Source organism: Podarcis filfolensis (genome assembly GCF_964270895.1).
Source record: "Podarcis filfolensis genome assembly, chromosome: 9".
Taxonomy (NCBI): Eukaryota; Metazoa; Chordata; class Lepidosauria; order Squamata; family Lacertidae; genus Podarcis; species Podarcis filfolensis.
The window spans coordinates 6,392,990-6,418,414 of record NC_139610.1 but is presented as its reverse complement, the minus strand read 5'-3'; the positions used below and the strand labels follow the sequence as shown (position 1 = coordinate 6,418,414).

Here is a 25,425-nt window from a genome sequence, read left to right as displayed (position 1 = left end):
ATTTTGGAGAATTTTCAGCTCAGCCCTAAAATATATCTGAGCCTACGTGAGAGCAAAGAGGCACCCTTGCAAGGAAGTGTTTGCCCTTCTCTGTGTTGAGCTCCCTAGGGATTGAGAGGCTGAAACAGGGATGGAGAGGCTTGGACCTCTTCAAGCCCATCTGCCCCGCATGGCCCAGGGATGATGGGACACGGACGTCTGGCTTTATCTGACGGGCGACTGCAGGGCTCCCACTTCTACGCCTCTTTACATCCTGGCAAACCAGATCTTTCTCTCTCTCACGCGCTCATTCTCTTTTTTTATATATTAATTTTTATTAAATTTTTAACATATGCAACAGTAATTAAACATACTTTTACATCTTCTACAATTTTTTGACTTCCATCAATCTCGTCTGAAAATTTTCCAATCTGATCTCTTAGTATACATTTCTTACTTTCCCTATTACATTTAAGTCTCATAGCTGGTATCTCTATTCTTTTTCTACTTTGTAACGTTTCATATATTTCTCCTTACAAAACTTCTTGTGGTCCTACCAGCGTAATTTGTTGATTACAGTTGCTCTTCAAATAGTTCATATACTTCTTCCAATCTTCTGTGAATCTCTGGTCCCGCAGGTTTCGAATCCTTCCTTCATTTTGTCCAATTCTGCATAGTCCATTAATTTTATCTGCCATTCACCTCACACGCTCATTCTCAACAAGGGCTGTTTTTCACAAACATCTTCATCCTCTTAGTGGAGGTGTGTGTGTGTGTGTGTGTGTGTGTGTGTGTGTGTGTGTTTAGTCTTCGTCCAGCTGAAATGGCTTCCTTAGGTACTGTTGCCAAGTTATAATTTATTTATTCATAATACATTGATGAGCCAGTGAGTAAATCGCATTGTGCATGTTGGAGTTAACTCTTTATTAGCAAGACCAGGATCTGCACAGACATGACAGAATGTCAGGCCTAATGAGCACAGCAGCTCATCCCTGGTGGGTCCTGCCCTATGGATCAGTTGCTGAGACTGAAAGCCCCTGCCTCTCCACAGCTGTCTTAAGTCTCCTCTTTTCCAGGGGTTTCGCCCAAGTAATCTGAGACTGTGCCTCTGTGAAGCTAACCTCTCCTCTGCCCTCTTCTTGCCTCTGCCCCCTTCTGGGAGACCAAGGGGGAAGGGATCTCATTGTTAGGATATAGTTCCGTTCCACCTTAAAAGGGTACAGGCATGACTGTTGTGTGTCACATGCCTGCTTACTTCCAGCACAGATCTGCTGGGAACTTCCGTTTGTATATGCATTGCTGCTGTTTTGCTGGACACGAAGGGAAGCAGACATGTTTTTCCCTTTGTTCCTGCTGCTGAATAAAATGCTGTAATATGCAGTCATACTTCGGGTTGAATGTGCTTTGGGTTGAGCGCGTTCGAGTTGCGCTCCGCGGCAACCCGGAAGTAACGGAGCACGTTACTTCCGGGTTTCACCACTCACACATGCGCAGACGCTCAAAATGACGTCACGCGCATGCGCGGAAGCGGCAAAAAGCGACTCGCGCACGCACAGACGCGCTGCCACTTGTTACGTTCGCTTCAGGATGCGAACGGGGCTCCGGAACAGATCCTGTTCACATCCCGAGGTACCACTGTACTGCTTACACATGGCTCTGTCCGCCTGTTCTACTGTGAGAAGATTTATTCACTCTGCTGATAGAGCGTGCACAGGTCTCTAAATGTATCTGAGGCTCATGTCACTGACTGATGCTGTTCCAAGGGAGACCGGTGATCGTCTGGCTACCGGCCAGTGACTGGAGCCAGCTGGGGGCCTGCCTGATGCCCCCATCTTCCTGGCAGTATCCCAACACTCATTGCAGCAGGAGGGGGAGACACTCGTGCCTCTTCACCAGCCTGACTCATCTCTGCCTCTTGGCCTCCCTGATTCAGCTTCAGCTTCAGCTCCTGCCCCCGATTCCTGACTTCTTTCAGCCACAGACTCTCCCCACTGACTAAGCCCTATTATCTCTTAAGCTTCTGACACGCCTTCCTTGTCTTCTCCTTCTGACCACTCATTGTCTTCCCACTGCCACTCCCATTTTTACTCTGAGGAAAGCTTACTTGAATGTTGCCCACTGCTACTGAGTGAGCTGGGCCCAGTGGCTGGGCCCAAATTAAGGCAGCATCCTGCCCTCCACTGCTTGTAGGCCAGGGGATGGACCAGCACAGAAATTTGTGGGGTTAGAAGCAAGTAAGTGAGCACGCAAACAAGCGAGTGAGTGAGTGAGCAAGCAACAAGCAACTCCAGCAATCCTGCAGCTGTGTTAGCTTGCACATATAAGAGCCATTGTGATTACAGTAAGGGGGAGGGGGGAGATTATTACAGAAGGAAATGAAAGGCTAGTGCCTGAATGGAGGTGGGTTGTGGGCTCTCCATTATTCTCTGCCAGGTTCCTTCCCCCTCCTCTTTGGCTCAGCATCCTTAGAAAATCTTGATTGCTGCAGAAATTACAGAGGAGTGATAGAATGACTGCCGAATGGAAACGGACTGAGCCAGCCTCGCTTTGTTAGGCAGCTAATGAGTGGAAGACAGCAGGGCCAAGGCAAAGCGGAGCAGAACATGCACACACAGAGACACTGAAATGAACGTCTTTGTGGAAGAACATTTGTCCGTTCCCACTCACTTCTCCCAGAGGAGGGTTTAGGAGAGAGCTAATTGAATTAGGAGCATGTGCAGCACTGCTAGCCAACCTGCCCTGTCTTTGTCAGGCAAAAAGTGGGGTGGGGTGCAGGACTGGAGTCATCTGTATCCTTCCAGCCCACCTTGGGCGCCATCTGTGCGCTTGGTGTCATTTGCAAGGAGCCTGATAAACTGTTGCATTTTGCATGAGCCGCTTCTTCCCCACGAGGGTCCGTACAAACTGGGTCGTGATTGGCGCCCGGGCCCACTGCTGTGAATGCCAAGGGCACTCAGCCAAGGTCAAAGACCTCCCAGCCGAATGAAATGTGAAGGCCCAGAAGATCCAGCTGGTGGTTAATAAGGCGCTGGTCAACAAGGGCATCAGCAGGGCATCCCCCTACCACCATTTGGGCAGATGCTCACTCTACACATCCTTCTCGTGAGCACAGAGTCCAGGGATGGAAGAGGATCTGAGCGAGAGAAGAAGCAGGACAAGTAAAAGGCAGTCTTTCTTCACAAAGCATGTAGAGGGACTTCCGGAGCAGCACGCCTACAGTTGGGTGGGGATCTGTGTTCCTGCTGTCTCGAGGCAGACGCGGTGTTGGAGAGAGGCAGAAACGGGCGACAAGGCGTAAGTCACCCAACCTCAGGGGGGGATCCTGAGGGCAGAGCCCATGGTAGCACGATAAGGGGTCTCCCAAAGCGAGAAAACAAAGTATATAGCCAAGAAGCAGGGAGGACCTCCGCACAAAAGGGTTAATTCCCTCTCCAACACAAACACCCCAAAACCTGGCGAGGCAGTGCCAAACTCTCCCAAAAGAGAGAGACTGTTGAAAACAAGACATTTTACTCCCCAAAACGGCGGTAGAGAACTTAAAATCTTTAACAACTCCCCACTAGTGAAGGTGGGCAGCAAGATAAAAAGCTTTTTTAGACACAGAGTTTGGCTTGAAATAAAGAGGGGGTCGCAACACAGCACAGACAACTCCTGTTATAATACCCCACGAAGAGTTTGTTAGGAGCAAAAACAAACACCCCAAAGATTTAAGGAAACTGCGATAAGAAAGAGATGGAGATTTTTGGGGAGGGGGGCAGAACCTAGCTATCTGCAACATAATTGGTCAGTTAAGTGTTTTATTTCCTTGATTTAGGGGGGCAGCTGCCCCCCACGCCCGTCTAGCTACGCCCATGGGGACCGCCAACTTGGAAGACTTTGAAAGAGGATTGGACGAATTATTGGACAAGAGGGCTATCATTGGCTACTAAACCACGATGACTATGCCTCTACAGTCTGAGGCAGCCCTAATGAGGCATCACGGCCTCTAGTCACGGAGGCAGGAGGCTCCGAGGGCCACTTTGCCACCAGCCACCCGCAGCGGCCAATTTGGCGAGTTAGGGATGCATTACAAGGAAATGAGTCGGACGCATTTGCTGGGCATGTCAACGAATGCCAAGGGAGCTGGTGGAGATTGGCTCCTTTCGGGAATGATTGAAGTTTTTGCGCTCGCTGAATCCGCTCCAATTAGAGAGCCACCCCTGTTTGCTTAAGGACCATCTGCCGAGTGTCGTTTGTTTGCACCGTTGATGAGCTTCAGACAGCAGCTTCTAATTGATCTGTAGGGCCCTGCCAAGGGAGGAGAGGCAGTCGCTCCCAAGCCAAAAGCAAGATGTCCAACCTTGTCGCTGATCTGGGACCGACAGTGATAGGAGGATGTGATGGCTTATTCCATGGGTAGGCAAACTAAGGCCCGGAGGCCGGATGCGGCCCAATCGCCTTCTAAATCCAGACCGTGGACGGTCTGGGAATCAGCGTGTTTTTACATGAGTAGCATGTGTCCTTTTATTTAAAATGCATCTCTGGGTTATTTGTGGGGCATTGGAATTTTTTTGTTTTTTTCCTTCAAAATATAATCCGGCCCCCCACAAGGTCTGAGGGACAGTGGAGTGGCCCACTGCTGAAAAAGTTTGCTGACCCCTGCCTTATTCTTTTCAAGAAAGGGGTCTGCGCAAGTACATACATGTGTACTAGAGTTTCCCAAGTCGGACGTGCACACCTTTTAATAGTTGTATGACAAGCCAGTGTTCACCAATTGATGCTTTTTCTGCTAACTGTTAAAGACCCAGCAGTACAGCTAGGAAAATCAGTTGGCAATCTTTGAGACCGAACTGAGACCCTAACTTTCTAAATGCAAAGTGAACCGAATTCCCCCCCTCCCAATTGCCCTCACATCCTGATTCTCCACTGACCTTGTCTCCCAGTCCTGCAGACCATTACCACCCTGTAGTCCTGCCTTGACAGTTTTCCGCAGAAGTGTCTGATGTTTTTGAATAAAGCTAACGATGTTGATGGTTGTCATGATTTGATGATTTTTTAGTTTTCAAAACAGCATCTTCATCCATACACAGGTTTCAGGGCTTTGTACATAAAAAAATGCAACTAGTCCTATACAGTGGGACCTTGGTTTAAGAAGAGCTTAGTTTATGAACTACTTGGATTAAGAACGCTGCAAACCCGGAAGTAGGTGTTTTGGTTTGTGAACTTAGCCTTGGAATAAGAACATGTTTCGCTTCCTGTTGAGTGTTTTCCATTTGTAAACTGAGTCCCCCACTGCTATGGGAAAGCATGCCTTGGTTTAAGAACGCTTTGGTTTAAGTACGGACTCCCGGAATGGATTAAGTTCGTAAACCAAGGCACCACTGTAATATTGATACAAAATAGTAACCATTATCCATGCAATAATGAGCAATGTAATGTTCTGCATTTCTTATTGCACAGAGGCCAGACCTGTTTTTGACATCATCTACCACAGATGGCCTTCCTGTCCTGGATCCAGAACTGGTGGGGCAGCTGGGGACCATCAAGGAGCCCTGGACAAGTATGGTGCCCCGAAAAGAGGTGAGTGACTCCCTTTCCTTGAGCTACGTGAGATATGGGAAGGTCTAGCGGCAGGGCTACAGAGCCGTATTTCCCTTGAAGTTAGAAATCACTGGGAACTTTGGGTGCCTTTGCAACATCCGGTGATTTGCAAGTACAAAAGCAGAGCACATTGAAAGTAAGGACACTCCTGAAGCAAGCAGCTCGACTGCTAGAACTGCATCAATTTATATTTTTTATTTTTGCAGTAATTTTTATTAAGGTGTTCAGTCCTGCAATACAATATGAAAAAAGGAAACAGATACTAAAAGAGAGGAAAAAGAAGCACACAAACAGCAGGGAGAGGATTAAGTAGATATATCTGAGGTAGTGGACTCACCTGGAAAATATATATTCCAGGAGAGGTGACAAGAGCTTATTTCTGCAATTGAGTGTGGTGGCAACTGATGCAGGTGCCTTTTTTTCCTCGTGAGTGTGTGTGTGTGTGTGTGTGGTCAGATGGGTGGACGTGGGATGGGAAGACCAGCACTGTTTTGTGGCCCTGCCTCTTTCCTTTGCCTCTTTGGATTTGGCGGCCATTTTCTCTTGTGCCATGAACCTCACAGCAGCCATTTTATGACTGGCACCCATGGCACTTTCTCAGAATTCCAAATGTGCCCGCTACCCCCCAAAAAAGAGTCGGATGAAGAGTGAATGCTGAAATATACTTGGAGTCGAGAGTGGATTTCATGCTCTTTATTCAGCTTATAGTGGTGAGGAGGAATGGAAGTTCCCCCAGAATTTCTGCTTTATATACATTATTTACACAATGGGCCCCATGTGATTGGCTAATTCTGGGATTCTCCTGTAGGCCAATCAGGTTGCGGGTTCACTTCCACCTGGAGCTGGATTGGGTGGCTCCTGTGGACCAATCAGACTGCTGCATTCTGGATCCTATTGTTCTAGGACCAATCAGACTGCTGCATTCTGAATCCTATTGTTCTAGGGCCAATCAGACTGCTGCGTTTTGGATCCTATTCAACTCAGTACATAACAAATGCAGAGCTCTTTTCAGGGACAGTGGCAGCACACACACGCTCCTCCACCAACTGCCTGAACAAGGTCTATCTTGTTTCTAGAAGCTCCGATCTGCATTGCAGGCCAGGCATTGGGCGTACAGTCACAGGTCTACATCGCTGGGCATGTGCCAAGGTCCACATTCCACTGTGGGGCCCACTGTTTGTGAACTTCCCAGCACTCCTTCTCCTCATCTGCTCACCTGCCCTTTCAAAGCAGAACCCTGCTGGATCAGGCCCCATCACAGGGGCCAACCAGATGACCTTTGTGGGAAACTAGCAAGTAAAACAGGAGCACAAGAGCCTTCTTCTCTTCCAGCAAGTGGTATTCAGAAGCACTGCTACCTGTGACCACGAAACACAGCAGAGCTATCGTGACTGATGGGTGTTGGTCACAGAATCCAAGAATCACAGAATTACAGAACTCTAAAGCTGGAAGGTCCATCCCCCCAAGGCTCACCTAGCCCAACCCCACCGCAAAATAGGGAACAGGGAAAGACTCTATGACAGGTGGCCCTCCAAATTGCATCCAAACCTCGAGGGAAGGAGAGTCCACTGCCACCTTCAACAGCCCCCTCCTCCATGAATTTGTCCAATCCTCTTCTAATCCTTTGCGGCTTAGGGCCCTCGTATTTACAGGACCGCCTCTCCTGGTCTGCCCCGCAGAGGACCTTAAGGTCCATGAATAATCACAGTTTAGAGGTCCCGGGCCCTAAGGAACTCAGATTATCCTCCACCAGGGCCTTCTCAGTGATGGCTCCGACCTGGTGGAATGCTCTGTCCCATGAGACCAGGGCCCTGCAGGATTTAACTTCCTTCCGCAGGACCTGTAAGACAGAGCTATTCCGCCTGGCTTTCAATTTGAACTTAGCCTGATCTTTTATTCCCCTTCCTTACCTCCCCCTCCCCTTTTTATGAAGATTACCCGCTCTGGGATCCCACAGCTAATTCTCCCCTGGTCTCCTCATTGGCCCAAATAGGACTAACTTAGCCAGCTAGCCCTGGTGATCATCCAATGTTTATTAGATGGATTTCCCCCCTAAATTGATTTTAGAATTCTGAATTGATTGTTATTCACGTTTTATACTGTATTTTATGCTGTTTTTTTGTTGTTGTTTTTTGCATCAATTGTTTTAAATTTGTTGTTAGCCGCCCTGAGCCTGGTTTTCTGAACCGGGAAGGGCAGGGTATAAATAAAAAAATTATTATTTTTCTTTATTAAAGCCTTCTAGGTTGGTGACGAGTTCCACAGTTTAACTCGGCGCTGCATGAAGAAGGACTTGGTTTTCTCTCTCCTGACAATATAATTTGAGAGGAGAGGAAGCAGGTTCTTCTAACTTGCTGGCCAATCTGCCTTGGTGGGGTGGGGGGGAACTGTGTATTTTGGTTCATGGGGAGGGAGGGCAAACAAAAGGAGAGTCAGGGGTGGTCTTTCTCGGGAGGAGGGACCTGCTCAAGCGCCCCCCCCAAAAAAACCTGGAATTGACAACTAGTAGCAGGTATTGTACTCTGACCCCATTAAAAAGGAGCAGCAGCCTATGTCTGGCTGTATGAGTTTCAAGGCTTCCGGCACAATAAAGCGGCTTCAGTTCTGAATCCATTTAGCTAATTCTTTGCTATTACAGCTGCATTAGTCTTTAGACCCCAGGCTTTCCCCAGAACTCGTATCTTTCAGGACTGTGAATATATGGCTGACTTCATCAAACCTGGGGGATTGATAAAATCGTTACTAGTGCCTCAGTCACTAAGTGAAGGTCTCGCACACTTCATCCGTCTGGATTTTTTTAAAAAAGAAAGAAATAAAATAGCATGCCATTAAAATCTGGTTATTAAATGCCCAGGAAGAGGAACAAAGGGTGCAATGGCAACAGCTGCATTTTTAAAAGCACTTTAAAAATGGGGAATTTACACACAGCAGAATTTGACGTTTTTGCATCCCTGGCCCAGATGTTCCAGAGCAGCCACAGATCTGGATTTGCCACAGTTGCTGTCTGAACCAGAGAGTGGTAATCACAGAGCTCTGCAAGTGTTGCCCTAATAAATGTTACAGATAGGTAGCCGTGTTGGTCTGCCATAGTCAAAACAAAACAAAAAAAAAAATTCTTTCCAGTAGCACCTTAAAGACCAACTAAGTTAGTTCTTGGTATGAGCTTTCGTGTGCATGCACACTTCGTCAGATAAATGTGTTTGTGGGGAGAGAGAATGAAATATTATTATTATGGTGATTGTTTTAATTTATCACAACCCCTTTCATCGTAAGGTCCCAGGGCAGACTGCAATCATTTCAAGTAAATAACATTGAATAAAAACAACAATAATGTCTAATGAAAAGTAACAGTTCATACAGTAGCTTGTATTTAGGTTTTCAGTCTTTCTGCATTATAAAACTTCAGGATAAGGATGGTGAAAACATGGGTATTAGATGCACAGGGGTGTGGTTGTGTGGTTGTGTGTGTGAGAGAGAGAGAGCATTCACATGGTTTGGTTTAGCCTCCTCCCCATTTCCGACTCTAAATTTATCCTCCAAAGCTTTTGCTAGCCTCCCCGCTACCTGCAAGCACAAGAAATAAAGGGATCAAACAGCTACTTCCATCCCTCCCCAAATGGCTATTAGCAACGTACGTGTGTGTGTGTGTGTGTGTGTGTGTGTGTGTAGGGTATTTAAATCAGGAAAAACAATGCAGCTAAATTGGAGCCTCCTGCCCCAGTGGCTCCACAAAGTTAACAGCAGGTCTAGAGGTTGTTAAGCACCCCTCCTTCAGAGCCCCTTCCCCATATTTAAGGCAGCAGTGTGAGGCTGTTACTTACTGACTTTTTCCTCCCGCTGCTTTGATTGAAGACTTTAAAATCTTATAAAACCATGCAGAAGATTCCTTAGTAAGCTGTGCGTCAATGGAGCTTGTTTCTAGAACGATTTTGGATATCTGCATTAAGTTATGCAACTGTGAAGCTTCAGGGTGGTAGGTGTGAATAGAGAGATTCTTTCGGTGGGTTTCCCCCATTATATCTGGTTTTGTGTGCTCTTCTTTCCGCCCCTCCTCCCAAAAACCACAGTTTCTCTATAATGCAAAAACTAATGCTTGCATCCGCAACGTGTTGATTTAAGCAATGGATTTATTGTAATGCAAAACCGCAACAGCACTGTTTCCTCTTCACAAAGCAACGTATTTTTTAATGCTGCAGAGGAATTTGTATGGGTTTAGTGCATCCTGCTACCTTCATTGTGATGCTGCCTCTCGGCTCGTGCAACAAGCACATCCGTGGCTTTGGGTTCTCATTCCACATGCCGGAACAAAGCTGGCAATAAAATGCAAGGAGCTATTTTTTGCTTCCCTTGCCCCCAGCATACAAATATCCAAACCCCACTCACTCAATCTACAGAACTTTTTTGCTTTGCCGTTCATTGCTGTATGGAGTTAATTTTGACCACGGCTTAATAGGAAAAAACCATAATAAACGACTCGATGCATGGCAGCTGGACAGGAACCAGCCCAGCAAATGCTACATGAGCGAGTGGCGCTACAGCAGGGGGCCTGCAGCCTAGTGGGTAGGAAAGCCTTCTGAGTAACGGTAAAGGACCCCTGACCATTAAGTCCAATCGCAGACGACTCTGGGGTTGCGGCGCTCATCTCGCTTTAATGGCTGAGGGAGCTGACGTTTGTCCACAGACAGGTTTTCTGGGTCAGGTGGCCAGCGTGACTAAGCCACTTCTGGCGAAACAAGAGCAGCGCACGGAAACGCCGTTTACCTTCCCGATGGAGTGGTACCTATTTATCTACTTGCACTTTGAAGTGCTTTCGAACTGCTAGGTTGGCAGGAGCTGGGACCGAACAATCGCGGGGATTCAAACCGCCGACCTTCTGATCGGCAAGCTCTAGGCTCAGTGGTTTAGACCACAGTGCCACCTGCGTCCCTGCCTTCCAAGTAAAAGGTAAAGGTAAAGGGACCCCTGACCATTAGGTCCGGTCGTGGTCGACTCTGGGGTTGCGGCCCTCATCTCACTTTACTGGCCAAGGGAGCCGGTGTACAGCTTCTGGGTCATGTGGCCAGCATGACTAAGCAGCTTCTGGCAAACCAGAGCAGCGCATGGAAATGCCGTTTACCTTCCCGCCGGAGCGGTACCTATGTATCTACTTGCACTTTGACGTGCTTTTGAACTGCTAGGTGGGCAGGAGCAGGGACCAAACAGCAGGAGCTCACTCCATTGCAGGGATTTGAACCGCTGACCTTCCGATCGGCAAGCCCAAGAGGCTCTGTGGTTTACACCCACAGCGCCACCCGCGTCCCTGCCTTCTGAGTAGTTCAGAGCAATTGGAAAGTCGGGGCTGAAAGAGATGGTTTTGTGCTCTAGGGTTCATTGAAGGAAAGTGCTCATCTAAAGCAGTACAGGGGGTTGCGGTTGACTGTGTCCTTGATCTCTGATGATGCCAGAGGCAGCAACGCCTCTGAATGGTGGGAAAGGCAGGAGGGGAGAGGGCTCTGGTTCTCAGGTTGTGCTTGAGGCATCTGGGTGGCCCCTTCAAGAACAGGATACTGGACTGGATGGGCCATTGGCCCAATACCTCAGGGCTATTCTCAGGGCTTTTTCTCAGCCAGAACTCGCTGGAACTCAGTTCTGGCCCCTCTCAGGTGGGCGCCATTACCATTCCAAGAGAATGTTGAGTTCCAGCTTCTCTTCTTTTGTTAAGAATGCTACCCTCAGTCTGGAAAATGTCTTTTACCCCGCTGCATCCCTTAGGTCTGGGGTGGGAAGCCTGTGCTGGACTCCAACGCCCATCCCTGCCCATTGGCCATGATGGCTAAGACTGACGGGAGCATTGAGAGGATGGCAGGCTCCCCATCCCCGCTTTAGCCAAACTCATCAGAACTGACTTAGGGCATCTGAAAATAAAGAATAATGTGAGGGTTTTCCAGAGGAAGCCTCCTTTGCTGGGTTTATTATCTCACATGGCCAAAGCTGAAGACAGACACTTTTATTATTACATGGGCTAGAATTGCAGTGGATGTCTTCAATGTTATCATGGGCTGTAAATGGTATCCCAGCCCAGGACCAGGTGGCCGGGGTGGGGGGTGGGAACCACTACAAAGGTCCAAAAGATGTCCATGTATCTTGCTGATAATAATAATAATAATAATAATAATAATAATAATAATAATAATAATTTATTAATAATAATATTATATTATTATATTATTATAATATATTAATAATTATAATTAATAATAATTATTCCCCAGCCTTCCTTCCAACCAAATATTAAAATACAGTAATACATCAAACATTAAAAGCTTTCCTAAACAGGGCTGCTTTCAGATGTCTTCTTAAAGTCTGGTAGTTGTTTTTCTCTTTGACATCTGGTGGGAGGGCGTTCCACAGGGCGGGCGCCACTACTGAGAAGGCCCTCTGCCTGGTTCCCTGTAACTTGGCTTCTCGCAGGGAGGGAACCGCCAGAAGGCCCTCGGCGCTGGACCTCAGTGTCCAGGCAGAACGATGGGGGTGGAGACCAAATACGTATTTCTTGTTCAGTGCACACAGCGTTCTGAATAACAGTTTGTGTACTTGTGCCATCAACCAAGCATTTCGGATCATTCCCAACTCTGTACAGATGTTTGCTTCCACACAAACAGTGTGGTGGTGCACAGTCGCATTTGTATGTTTTTGTAGGGAAAGTCATCATGTGATACACATTGTGTGGTATTACACATACAAGTTTAATGTTTAAAGTGTATGGTTAGTTCAGCTTATATTTTAGATATTAGTCATTAGGATCTTAATATTTTCAACAGGTATATATATTTTCATATTTCTATTAACATGAACACGATATTGCACATTTATTTTGTATCCCACATAACATTTATAGCTGATCTGTCCTTGCTGGGGGGCCTGAAACATTTTTCGCTGGGGTCCAGACCTGCTCTTGGCAGCTGTGTCCTAGGCGACATGAATCTCAACATTGCAGAGAAGTAGGGCGGTTTGCGCTGTGGGTTAAACCACAGAGCCTAGGACTTGCTGATCAGAAGGTCGGCAGTTCAAATCCCCACAATGGGGTGAGCTCCCGTTGCCCGGTCCCAGCTCCTGCCATCTTAGCAGTTCGAAAGCACGTCAAAGTGCAAATAGATAAATAGGTACCGCTCCGGTGGGAAGGTAAACGGCGTTTCCGTGTGCTGCTCTGGTTTGCCAGAAGCGGCTTAGTCATGCTGGCCACATGACCCGGAAGCTGTATGCCAGCTCCCTCAGCCAATAAAGTGAGATGAGTGCCGCAACCCCAGAGTCGGCCATGACTGGACCTAATGGTCAGGGGTTCCTTTACCTTACCTTTACCTAGGGTGGTTTGCAAGACCCTCAGCCACAGCCCTTTTGCAAAGGCCAAGCTGGGTTCATGTCCCATTGCTTTTTCCTTTTTTAGAGAAATGCCTTGTACTCTGGGCATGGCAAATGTGGTTCATCATGAGCTGCAATCATTCCTGACTCTTCCAACTTTCCTCTTGCGAGCTGAATGACACGGGAGTCCCAGATCGGAGTTTGCATTTGTGATAGAAAATGTTGATGATCTTGCCTGCTGTTAGGAGCAAGAGACAAGAGGCAGAAGGAGAAAAGCAGCTGGTGTGCGAATCTGGCTCTGGGGAGAGTTTTCACACATGTCACTCCAAGCACCTTTCAGCTGCACTCACACTTGTCTGTTTGTATGTGTGAATGCTGGCATCGCAAGAGAGAAAGTGGAATGAGCCTTTGATCAAGGTGCATTTTAGCCAGTGTAGGTTTTATTATAAAATGCATTCAACACACAGCAGCAGCCACCAAGGCCCAGGGCCTGAAGTTCTTATGGCCGTCACTGCTTCCAGTAGCAAATTCAGCTGGTGCGTACTGGTGGGTTGGAGTCTCTATGGAGGAAAAAAAGAGAGAGAAGGAGGCGGTACCAATATTCTTTGGGGGGACCCAGAAGCTTAAGAACCACAAGTAAGAAGGGGGAAAGCAAATTCACACCCCCCACCCCCCCCCAAAGTCAGTGAGGACTGAGCCTACGCAATAGCCACGGAATGATGACTATCAGCTGGAAAGGGGGGCGGATTTATGGCAAAGGAAACATATATTAGCATCAAATCTGTGCAAAAATGCATGTTTAAGCAGAAAGAAAGAAAGAAAGAAAGAAAGAAAGAAAGAAAGAAAGAAAGAAAGGAGGGAGGGAGGGAGGGAGGGAGGAAGGAAGAAAGGAAGGAAGGAAGGAAGGAAGGAAGGAAGGAAGGAAGGAAGGAAGGAAGGAAAGAAACCATAAACATATGCAGTAATGGGGTGAACATGGCTAGAGTGTGGGACGTCCACATTCCCAGACTACACTCTGTCATTTTAACCTGTCAGTCTGCGCACCGAAGGGTTTCAACAACTTCCTCATATGGATGAGGAATGGGAGAATACTAGCAGTTCCAGTATCTCTCAATTTCTCATTTTCCCACTCACACACTTCCCCACATCCATTTGCATTTTTTAAAAAAGTCCTCATGAAAATTCATCAGCATTTTCATGCGAATTTCTCCTAATAGGCACATTTTGCCTAATATACACGTTTTGCAAAGCAGGTTCCCCTAATATAATGCCTTTTTTCTATGTTACCTTTTCTTTGTGAGCTTCACTGATAATGCCTCTTTATTCACGCTTAGCTCTTTTGTACGCATTACATGGCTAGAAGACTCCACTGTAAAATTCAGAGAAGGGCCAATTTAGAAGGACGTTTCTATGTTTCAGTTTGCATGTTGTTTCAGGAAGTGTGGATTATTCACCTTTCAGTACACACTGAATTGGCTTTCTCCCTAATTCAGATGTGTATCCATACCCTCCAAGTGTCCCAATTTTTCCAGGACTGTCACAAAATTCCTAAATCATGGCTTCTGACTTGATCCTAGGTAAAGGGACCCCTGACCATTAGGTCCAGTCGTGGCCGACTCTGGGGTTGCGGCGCTCATCTCACTTTACTGGCCAAGGGAGCCGGCGTACAGCTTCTTGGTCATGTGGCCAGCATGACTAAGCCGCTTCTGGCGAACCAGAGCAGCGCACAGAAACGCCGTTTACCTTCCCGCCGGAGCAGTACCTATTTATCTACTTGCACTTTGACATGCTTTCGAACTGCTAGGTGGGCAAGAGCAGGGACCGAGCAATGGGAGCTCACCCCGTTGCGGGGATTCGAACCGCCAACCTTCTGATCGGCAAGTCCTAGGCTCTGTGGTTTAACCCACGGTGCCACCCGCGTCCCTTGACCTGATCCTAGGCAGCCTCAATTTCCCCTGGCCAGCAGACAGGGGCTGCGGCAGCAGCTCCTGGGGTGGCAGCATTGGGAAGGAGGCAGGTGGGCTCTCGGACCCTGCTAGTGGTGTCACACCTTCTGACCCTTCCTCTTGCTGCTTTCCTCAGGCAAGGGAGAAGGGGCTTGCCCAGCCAGGGTGCCCAGTGGCCTCCTCAAGGCAAACGGAGGAATTAATGGGTGCCCAGAAGGCCTTTCCAATCCCCACCCTACATGGCACCTTTGCCATGTTTCCATGCAGTATTGAAGTCACTCGAGCTGTCCTGCTCTAGGGCTGGGATCCCATCCTCTCCCCACAGCCCTGCCTTCACCATCAACAGGACATTGCTGTAGTGCCCGGTCTTCGCAGCATCCCTGGATGCCACACACACATGGTTCTGTTCTGCACGGGTGCACTGTCAGACGGAAACTGAAAACATTTGACGGGTGACATGGCCAGGCCAGCCTGGGTGAGTGGAGAGGCATAGAGATTGTTTATCTCAATTTCCAGAGACATCCCCCACTTTTCCTGCCTTCTGTTTCTGCCTTCGGCCTGCTTTCAGGGCAGGGCACAAGGCACTTTGGGAGTTTCCCTCCTTGCTCAAGTCGCACGTGTATTCTACAGCTAGAGCAAACCATTCACAGGCATCAGTATTCCTGGCTCGTCTCGCACGCTCCTTAGTAACCTACTGGGGGCTTTTCCAATTTGGAAGACTGTATAGCAAGATCCTACAAATCTACTGCTGGCCTTGCATGCCGCTGGTGCCGCCACTCTGCCAAACTAGAGATTGCCAAGAGCAGTCCAGGCAAGAGGCTGTGAAAGTCAGGGTGGCTCCGAGATTCACAAGGCAGGATCTTTTCCGCTTGACATCCATTTGCAGTTGTTACAGTGCCATCTAGTGCCATTTAGAATCAATGCGCATGCATTCAGCAAAAAGCATGCACCTCCCTGCTCCATTCAGGCATTTGTTCTGACATGCGATGCTCGCCATGTGCAGGAGGGAGCAAGGAGAGTTGCTGCTGCCTTCATCTCCGGACTACCGGCTTCCATGGCCTCCCGCAGCGGTTGGCCGCTGTGAGAACAGGAGGTTGGACTAGGTGGGCCACTGACCTGATCCAGCCCAGCCAGGCTCTTCTTATCCTCCCTGTATTTTCCTGACAAAATGCATTTGTCATGCTTCAGTTCTGTGCTTTTATGTGTGATTGAAGAGGCTCGTTACCGGGGATTTTGACCCCCTTCCAGCTCTAATCATTCCTATTGTCGCTCTGAGCTGGAATTGGCTCCTGTTTCAGGGCCAGAGCAACCGAGCAAAGCCCATTTGGCGAGGGGGACAATGGAAGCTAATGCATTTCGTGGTGCTGGATTGCACCAATCTTTTTCCAAGCTTCTCTGCATTACAGCCCTTAATCCTCTGCGATTAGCTGCCACCTGCCGCAAGGCTTGTTATTACCAAGGTAGAATTTTGAGGCTGATCCCTTTTTGCTGGCTTTCGATAAATGGCACTTTGAAGAGGGATGCCTGAGTAAGACGATCTGGGAGGAGAGTCAGAGAAAGGGGGATGGGGGAAGGCTGCAAACCCCTCAGACTGAGGGGTAGGTGTCACTAAGGCTGTCATTCTGTGGGCACACAGGAATCTGTGTTGCAGGGCTTGGACTTGATAACCCTCATGATTATTTCCATCTCTTCTATCTATGATTCTATGCGTCTTTGCTGAGTCAGACCATTGGCTGGCATCCATTTGTCTTGGGAGACAACAGAGGAGGGCGCCTTTTGGAGTGAGGTCAGGCTCTTGGAAGTTTGCAGTACCTGCCGTGGTTGCAGAGCTCTGCACTCCTTCCATTTCTCCTCTGGCCACTGCTAGGGATACATGACTGCCTATCTCTAGGCACTGTGGTCATCTGCAATGGGTTCCCACACTGCAGGGTTGATGTTGCCAGCCTTTATGTCGTGGTTGCAGACATCTTTGTAGCACAGAATCGGCCTGCCAATTTGCCCTGTGGAGAACTTTCTTGGTAATCCTGCCATCTTCCATTCTGTGGGCGTAACCAAGCCAGCATAGAAGTCGCTGAGACAGGAGTGCAAACACCCTGGGAATGTGGGTTTAGAACAGGGGTCAGCAACCTTTTTCAGCAGGGGGCCCGTCCACTGTCCCTCAGACCTTGTGGGGGGCCAGACTATATTTTGGAGAAAATAATAATGAACGAATTCCTATGCCCCACAAATAACCCAGAGATGCGTTTAAAATAAAAGCACACATTCTTCTCATGTAAAAACACCAGGCAGGCCCCACAAATAATCCAGAGATGCATTTTCAATAAAAGGACACATTCTACTCATGTAAAAACACTATGATTCCCGGACAGTCTGCGGGCCGGATTGAGAAGGCGATTTGGCCGCATCTGGCCCCTGGGCCTTAGGTTGCCTACCCCTGGTTTAGAAGAGCACATCTTTGTTTTGACTTCTTTCCTGCCATGTGATACCCAAAATCCTCCTGACACACTGCATGTGGAAGGCGTTGAGGCATCGCTCATGATGGTTGTAAGTTGCCCACGACTCACTCCATAAAGCAGCGTGTTCAACACGTAAGCCTAGTAGACCTTCATCTTGGTATTGGCCATTGGCATCACATTTTCCCATACCCTTTTGGAGAGGTGATTGCCAAAACTGCCTTACCAATATGCTTGTCCAGCTAAGCGATGCTGGAGAGAATGCTGGTTATGCTGGGACCCAAGTAGAGAGAATTGTCTACCACCTCAATCATGTGGTCACCAGTGCTGATGCGTGGAGTTTTGGCGACGTCCCGACCCAATATGTTGGTCATTGTCAGGCTGATGGTAAGGCCAAACTCCCTGTAGGCTTAGCAAAACAGCTGATGAGTCTCCGTAGTGATGAATCTTGGAGTGTGCTGTCAAGGCTGCGTCATCTGCAAACAACATCTCTTGGATAAGGATCTGCCACACTTTTGTCTTGGCACAGAGACGTGCCAGGTTGAACAGACCCCCGTCACTCCTCTTCAGTTGAGTTGAATGCATAGGAGAGCAATGGGGAGAAGAATATACCAACGGGTGTTGCAGCAAGAACACAGCCCTGTTTCATGCTGCTCTTTATAGGGAAGGTGTCTGAGGATGAATCGTCATATTGGACAGTGCCGTACATGTTCTCATGGAAAGACACAATCACCTAACTCAATATTGTCTACAGGCAGAGTGACTTGCTAGGGTTTCACACAGAGGTATTTATTTGCCCTTCCTAGAGATTCCAGAGATTGAACCTGGAACCTTCTGCATACAAAGCATAAGAGCACCAGAAGCTGCTTCATGCCCAGTTATGCTCTAGGTTCTTCTAGCTCAGTATTGCCCACACTGACTGGCAGCTGCTGTCTAGGATTTCAGGCAGGGGTCTTCCCTGCTCAACCAGAGAAGCATAATAATAATAATTAATAATAATTTATTATTTACACCCCACCCATCTGGCTGGGTTTCCCCAGCCACTCTGGGCAGCTTCCAACAGAACACTAAAATACAATAACCTATTAAACATTAAAAGCTTCCCTAAACAGGGCTACCTTCAGATGTCTTCTAAAACTCTGGTAGTTGTTTTTCTCTTTGACATCTGATGGGAGGGCGTTCCACAGGGCGGGTGCCACTACCGAGAAGGCCCTCTGCCTGGTTCCCTGTAACTTGGCTTCTAGCAGTGAGGGAACCACCAGAAGGCCCTCGGTGCTGGACCTCAGTGTCTGGGCTGAACGATAGGGGTGGAAACACTCCTTCAGGTATACTGGACCGAGGCTGTTTAGGGCTTTAAAGGTCAGCACCAACAATTTGAATTGTGCTCGGAAACGTACTAGAATGCAGATCTCTCAGGTCCAGTGTTATGTGGTCTCGGCGGCCACTCCCAGTCACCCGTCTAGCTATCGCATTCTGGATTAGTTGTAGTTTCCGGGTAGCCTTCAAAGGTAGCCCCACATAGAGCGCATTGCAGTAGTCCAAGCGGGAGATAACCAGAGCATGCACCACTCTTGTGAGACAGTCCACAGGCAGGTAGGGTCTCAGCCTGTGTACCAGATGGAGCTGATAAACAGCTGCCCTGGACACAGAATTGACCTGTGCCTCCATGGACAGCTGTGAGTCCAAAATGACTCTCAGGCTGCGCACCTGGTCCTTCAGCGGCACAGTTACCCCATTCAAGACCAGGGAGTCCCCCACACCCGCCCGCCCCCTGTACTTCTGTCTTGTCAGGATTCAACCTCAATCTGTTAGCCGCCATCCATCCTCCAACTGCCTCCAGTCACTCACACAGGACCTTCACCGCCTTCACTGGTTCTGATGTGAAAGAGAGGTAGAGCTGGGACATCAACAGTATCTGCTTTAGAAACCAAGCTTGCTGGATTCATCCACCGTCCTGTGATGATGATGATGATGATGATTTATTTGTACCCCACCCATCTGGCTGGGCTTCCCCAGCCACTCTGGGCGGCTTCCAACAAAATATTAAAATACTGTAATGCATCAGACATTAAAAGCTTCCCTAAACAGGGCTGCCTTCAGATATCTTCTAAAAGTCTGGTAGTTGTTGTTCTCTTTGACATCTGGTGGGAGGGTATTCCACAGGGCAGGAGCCACCACCGAGAAGGCCCTCTTCCTGGTTCCCTATAACTTGACTTCTCGCAGTGAGGGAACCGCCGGAAGGCCCTCAGAGCTGGACCTCAGTGTCCGGGCAGAATGATGGGGGTGGAGACGCTCCTTCACATGGCTTTAAAACAGGTTTCACAAATTCATGGAGGATGTGGCTAATGCTGGCTCTTGGGCGTGATGGCTCTGCTCTGCCTCCACAGTTGGAGGCAGAAATGTTTCTGAAGGCCAGTTGCTGGAAGCGACAGGAGAGAAGAGGGCTCTGGTGCTTGGATTCTGCTTGCGGGCGTCCCATTGAGGCATCTGGTTGGCCACTGTGAGAAGAGGATGCTAGATGAGGTGGGCCATTGGCCTGATCCAGCAGGCTGTTCTTATGGAGAGCTCTACCTCTCTTTTAAATCAGAACCAGTGAGGGCGGTGAAGGTCCTGTGTGAGTGTCTGGAAGCGGTTGGAGGATGGATGGCGGCTAACAGATTGAGGTTGAATCCTGACAAGACAGAAGTACTGTTTTTGGGGGACAGGAGGCGGGCAGGTGTGGAGGATTCCCTGGTCCTGAATGAGGTAACTGTGCCCCTGAAGGACCAGGTGCGCAGCCTGGGAGTCATTTTGGACTCACAGCTGTCCCTAGAGGCACAGGTCAAATCTGTGTCCAGGGCAGCTGTTTACCAGCTCCATCTGGTACGTAGGCTGAGACCCTATCTGCCTGTGGACTGCCTCGCCAGAGTGGTGCATGCTCTGGTTATCTCCCGCTTGGACTACTGCAATGCACTCTACGTGGGGCTACCTTTGAAGGTGACTCGGAAACTACAACTAATCCAGAATGCGGCAGCTAGACTGGTGACTGGGGGCGGCCGCCGAGACCATATAACACCGGTCTTGAAAGACCTACATTGGCTCCCAGTACGTTTCCGAGCACAATTCAAAGTGTTGGTGCTGACCTTTAAAGCCCTAAACGGCCTCGGTCCAGTATACCTGAAGGAGCGTCTCCACCCCCATCATTCTGCCCGGACGCTGAGGTCCAGCGCCGAGGGCCTTCTGGCGGTTCCCTCATTGCGAGAAGCAAAGCTACAGGGAACCAGGCAGAGGGCCTTCTTGGTAGTGGCGCCCGCCCTGTGGAACGCCCTTCCAGCAGATGTCAAAGCGATAAACAACTACCTGACATTCAGAAGACATCTTAAGGCAGCCCTGTTCAGGGAAGTTTTTAACGTGTGATATTTTCTTGTATTTTTGGTTTTTATGGAAGCCGTCCAGAGTGGCTGGGGAGGCCCAGCCAGATGGGCGGGGTATAAATAATAAATTATTATTATTATAAATTATTATTATTATGGAAGAGGGCTCTTGTGCTCTAATCCTGCTTGCTGGTTTCCCACAGGCATCTCATTGGCCACTGTGGGAACAGGGCGCTGGACTAGAAGAGCCTTTGAACAGCTTTCAACTCATATATTAGCTCAGGAAGTTTGGACTGGGTTCATCCAGCAGACTATGTTCTTTTCTTTTCAAGCACTTTATACCTATTTGGGAACAAAGATGATGATAAAAAATAAAAATAAAAAATAAAAATTTATTTATATCCTGCCCTCCCCAGCCGAAGCCGGGCTCAGGGCGGCTAACAACAGTAAAGTAATACAGCAGTCTAAAATCAATTCATTATAAATTGTTCAAATTGAATTAATGGCAACCATTGGGCTAGAGTTCTGTGAGGATTACCAAAGGAGGGGGTCAGGCTGTGCCTTGGCCAAAGGCCTGGCGGAACAGCTCCGTCTTGCAGGCCCTGAGGAAAGATGTCAGATCCCACAGGGCCCTAGTCTCTTGTGACAGAGCGTTCCACCAAGTCGGGGCCACATCTGAAAAAGCTGTGGCCTGGGATCTCCAAGATGTTTTTGTTTGAAGACTGTAAGGTCCTCCGTGGGACATACCAGGAGAGGTGGTCCCGTAGGTACGAGGGTCCTAGGCCGTATAGGGCTTTAAAGGTTAAAACCAGCACCTTAAACCTGATCCTGTACTCCACCAGGAGCCAGTGCAGCTGGTATAGCTCTGGGTGAATATGATCCCACAGCAAGGACCCCATAAGGAGTCTCGCCGCGGCATTCTGCACCCGCTGGAGTTTCTGGGTCAGTCTCAAGGGCAGCCCCACGTAGAGCGAGTTACAATAATCCAGACGAGACTTGGATTTTGCAGATTCCCCATGTATTCCTATGAACTTTGTTGCATATGCTCTCATTCTTCAAGAGCCTGCCTTGGAAATTGGCGGGAGGGGGAGAGAACAGGTCCAGGGCACTTCTGGTAGATGTAACTGAGCTGTTGTGCAGCATGGATTAGAAACTGGCTGAGTCGTGCCTAGGCAGCAGAGCGCTGCAAAACCTCGTTGTTGCACTTGTCATGGAACAGTTGATTGGTGCCTGATTTACTGCTAATTCTGTAAGCCAAACAGACCTTTTTAAGTGCTAATTAACAGCCCAAACGAAAGGAGCTCATTAGATGTTGTTGTAGCTAGCTCGCTAACAAGCCCAAATTATTTTGTGCTAATTAGAATTCTGAGCCAAGCAGGGTCTGCCAGCCAAACTGAAGCAGACAGAATATGAGCAGAATATGGTGTATGTGAGAAATGTCATATCTTGGCATATTGAATGGTGAGGGGGAGAGAGGGGGGGGAGATATCTTTATTTCCTTTTTGCGTCATTAACCCCCAATGGCATTATCAGTGTTGAATGAAGCATGTCCCAGCCTTGTAGTACAAGCTGACCTTATGCTCCATGAGTAAATGGATGTACTGCCCACCTTGGGCCAGTAAATAAAACCTGCAAAGTCACTGTCATTAAAATATGTAGGCTCAGTAAACAACTTTCAAGGATGGGAGAAAAGGTTGCTGTTACTATTGATTAAATTTGTATTCCGCCCTTCATCCGCAGATCCCAGGGCGGTTCATGATATTAAATAACAGTATAAAAACCACAAAATACATAGTAAAAGTAAGAACAACAAGCCAATAATCCCATAACACATTGAAAAGGGCATCAGATGTCAATCAACCAAAGGCCTGGTTGAAGAGGAACATTTTTTCCTGGTGCCTAAATGTATATAATGAACATCCCTGCGGGGAGAGCATTCCACAAACAGGGAGCCACTGCAGAAAAGACCCATTTTTGAGTTGCCACCCTCTGGACCTCTTGTTGAGAAAGCACATAAAGAAGGGCCTCAGATGATGATTGCAGAGTCCGGGTTGGTTTATATGGGAAGGGGCAGTCCTCGAAGGATTGTGGACCTGAACCGTTTAAGGCTTTATAGGTCAAAAGCAGCACTTTGAATTGGGCCCAGAAGCTAACTGGGCAGCCAGTGCAGTTGGACCAGAATTGGTGCATTATACTCAAACCGTCTTGTCCCAGTGAGCAACCTGGCCGCCAAATTCTGTACCAGCTGAAGCTTCCAAACCATCTTCAGATGCAGCCATACATATAACGTATTGCAGTAATCCAACCTATTGGCTACCAGAACATAGACAACAGACATTAGGCTATCCCTGTTTAGATAGGGGGGCATCTGAGCCACCAATCGAAGCTGATGGAAGGCACTCTGAGGCCACCTAAGCCTCAAGTGACAGCAAAGGATCCAGAAGATCCAGCTGCATACCCACTCCTTCAGAGGGAGTGTAACCCCATTAAGAGCAGGCAACCTCCCAGCCATCCAGTCTAGGGAACTGCCCACCCAGTGCCTCAGTGACAAATGCCATCATTCAGGACAACCAAAGCAGCTTGTGTGCCAAAACCGGGCCTAAACACTGATTGAAATGGATCTAGAAAATCAGTTTCCTCCAAGAGTGCCGGGATCCGGTCCATGACCACCCGCTCAAGAACCTTGCCCAGGGAGAGAAAAGCAACTGACTAGGAGCTAGTTTTCTGAGTCCAGGGATGGTTTCTTGAGGAGTGGTTTCACCACTGCCTCCTTCATGCAGGCAGGGCCCGCCATCTCTCGCAAGGAGGCATAAACCACTTCCCTGGTCCAGCCAGCTATCCCCTTCTTGCTAGTTTTTATCAGTCGAGAGGGACAAGGGTCCGTAGTGCCCTGACCGATCCAAGCACCTTGTCCTCATCCTTGAGTCTTGGGTGAACTGAAATTCATCCAACACAACAGGACAAGAAAGAGCTTTGGACACCCCATGAGATTAATCGGCTATAACAGCAGAGTCGAGATCTCTGTAAATGCAAGCGATTTTATGCTCAAAATGCTTTGCAAACAAGTCACAGTGAGCTACCAACTGTTCGGTCACCTCCTTTGGGCCAGCCTGTAAAAGACCCAGCACTGTCTAGGAAGAGCTCCGCCGGACAATGAAATGAGAATGCAAATGTAACAAAGAAGGTATATTTTATTGCCTTCTCTGCCACTAGGTAGGTTTGATGGTGTCCAGTTGCATTCAACCAAAACTTTCCTTCACCTGCGTTTGAGCTGTCTCCAAACTTGTTTCCTTGCCCTAAGCTCTGGAGTATACCAGGGAGCCAAATGGGCTCCACAAAGTGAGAGAGGGCACTCTGGAGCGATCGTGGCAACTGCCCAAGCAATTCGGATGTTCCAGAGGTCGGCCAGGGCTTCAGCAGGAGTGCTAGCCATATCATCCAGAAAATCCCCCACAACTGTCCGGAAACCCATTGGACCCATCAGCCTCAGAGGACGGACCATCCTCAAAAGTCCCCTGCCTCTGCAGAAGGAAAAATGTGCTGAAAGCCTACATCTCAACAGGAAGCTTTGGGAAGAAAATTCCTGGCTTTATAGAAGTGAACCAAAGGGTGAGGCATGGGAGAGAGATTTGGAGGAGGCGGAGAGTGCCATATAGATCTTAAAACTCTGCATGTGATGGACTCTTGCAATTGGCCTTGACCAAATGCAACAGCAAATAATCAATAATAATAATAATAATAATATAAAGGCAATGTGATTCTTGGCTGCATCAACAAAAATCAAGTGTCCAGATCAAGGGAAGTAATAGTACTGTAATATTCTGCCTAGTTTGGACCCCACCTGGAGTCCTGTGCTCTGTTCTGGACATCACAGCTTAAGAAGGATATTGACATGCACAGAGGAGGGCGACCAAGTTGCGGGAGGGTCTGGAAACCAAGCCTTATGGGGAACAGTTGAAGGAGTTGGCCATTTTTAGCCTGGAGAAGAGAAGACAGATGATATGATGGCCACCTTCTGAACTCTGGGAAGCCAAGGCTGTTATTTTTGTAGGTATTTTATTAAATTTATCCATTTAACCCAAGTGACGAAATAGAATTTCATGAGACTTTAAAACTGAACTGAAAGGCTGCAATGGGATGGTAAATTCACAAGAAGAAATGATAAAGCTGGCTATCGGGATGTTTGAGATGAGATGTATGGAAGTCAGAACTGGACCATAAAGAAGGCTGATCGCCGAAGAATTGATGCTTTTGAATTATGGTGCTGGAGGAGACTCTTGAGAGTCCCATGGACTGCAAGAAGATCAAACCTCTCCATTCTGAAGGAAATCAGCCCTGAGTGCTCACTGGAAGAACAGATCCTGAAGCTGAGACTCCAAGACTTTGGCCACCTCATGAGAAGAGAAGACTCCCTGGAAAAGACCCTGATGTTGGGAAAGATGGAGGGCACAAGGAGAAGGGGACAAGGGAGGATGAAATGGTTGGATAGTGTTCTCGAAGCTACCAAGATGAGTTTGACCAAACTGCAGGAGTCAGTGGAAGACAGGAGTGCCTGGCGTGCTCTGGTCCATGGGGTCACGAAGAGTCGGACACGACTAAACGACTAAACAACAAAACAGACAGGCAAGTGGAGAGCACTATCATAAGAAACAAAGAGAGCAAGTGTGGTGTGCATGACTTACAAGTTATACAGAAACATAAACATATGACTTAAACCATCAGAGGCCCAAGGACTACCAAGAATAAAAGACTCTATATTACAACCATAGCATTTTT

General features: G+C 48.1%; 1 protein-coding gene across 5 annotated transcripts in view; it reads left to right on the top strand.

The window, feature by feature from the left end:
* CCDC33 (coiled-coil domain containing 33) overlaps nt 1-25,425 on the top strand; it is a 154,606-nt gene that overhangs the window by 85,069 nt on the left and 44,112 nt on the right. For all 5 annotated transcript variants that reach the window (XM_083630314.1, XM_083630315.1, XM_083630316.1 and 2 more), the window contains one exon: nt 5,419-5,538. In XM_083630314.1, the coding sequence (XP_083486440.1) occupies nt 5,419-5,538 (120 nt within the window). The remainder of the gene's footprint in view (nt 1-5,418; nt 5,539-25,425) is intronic.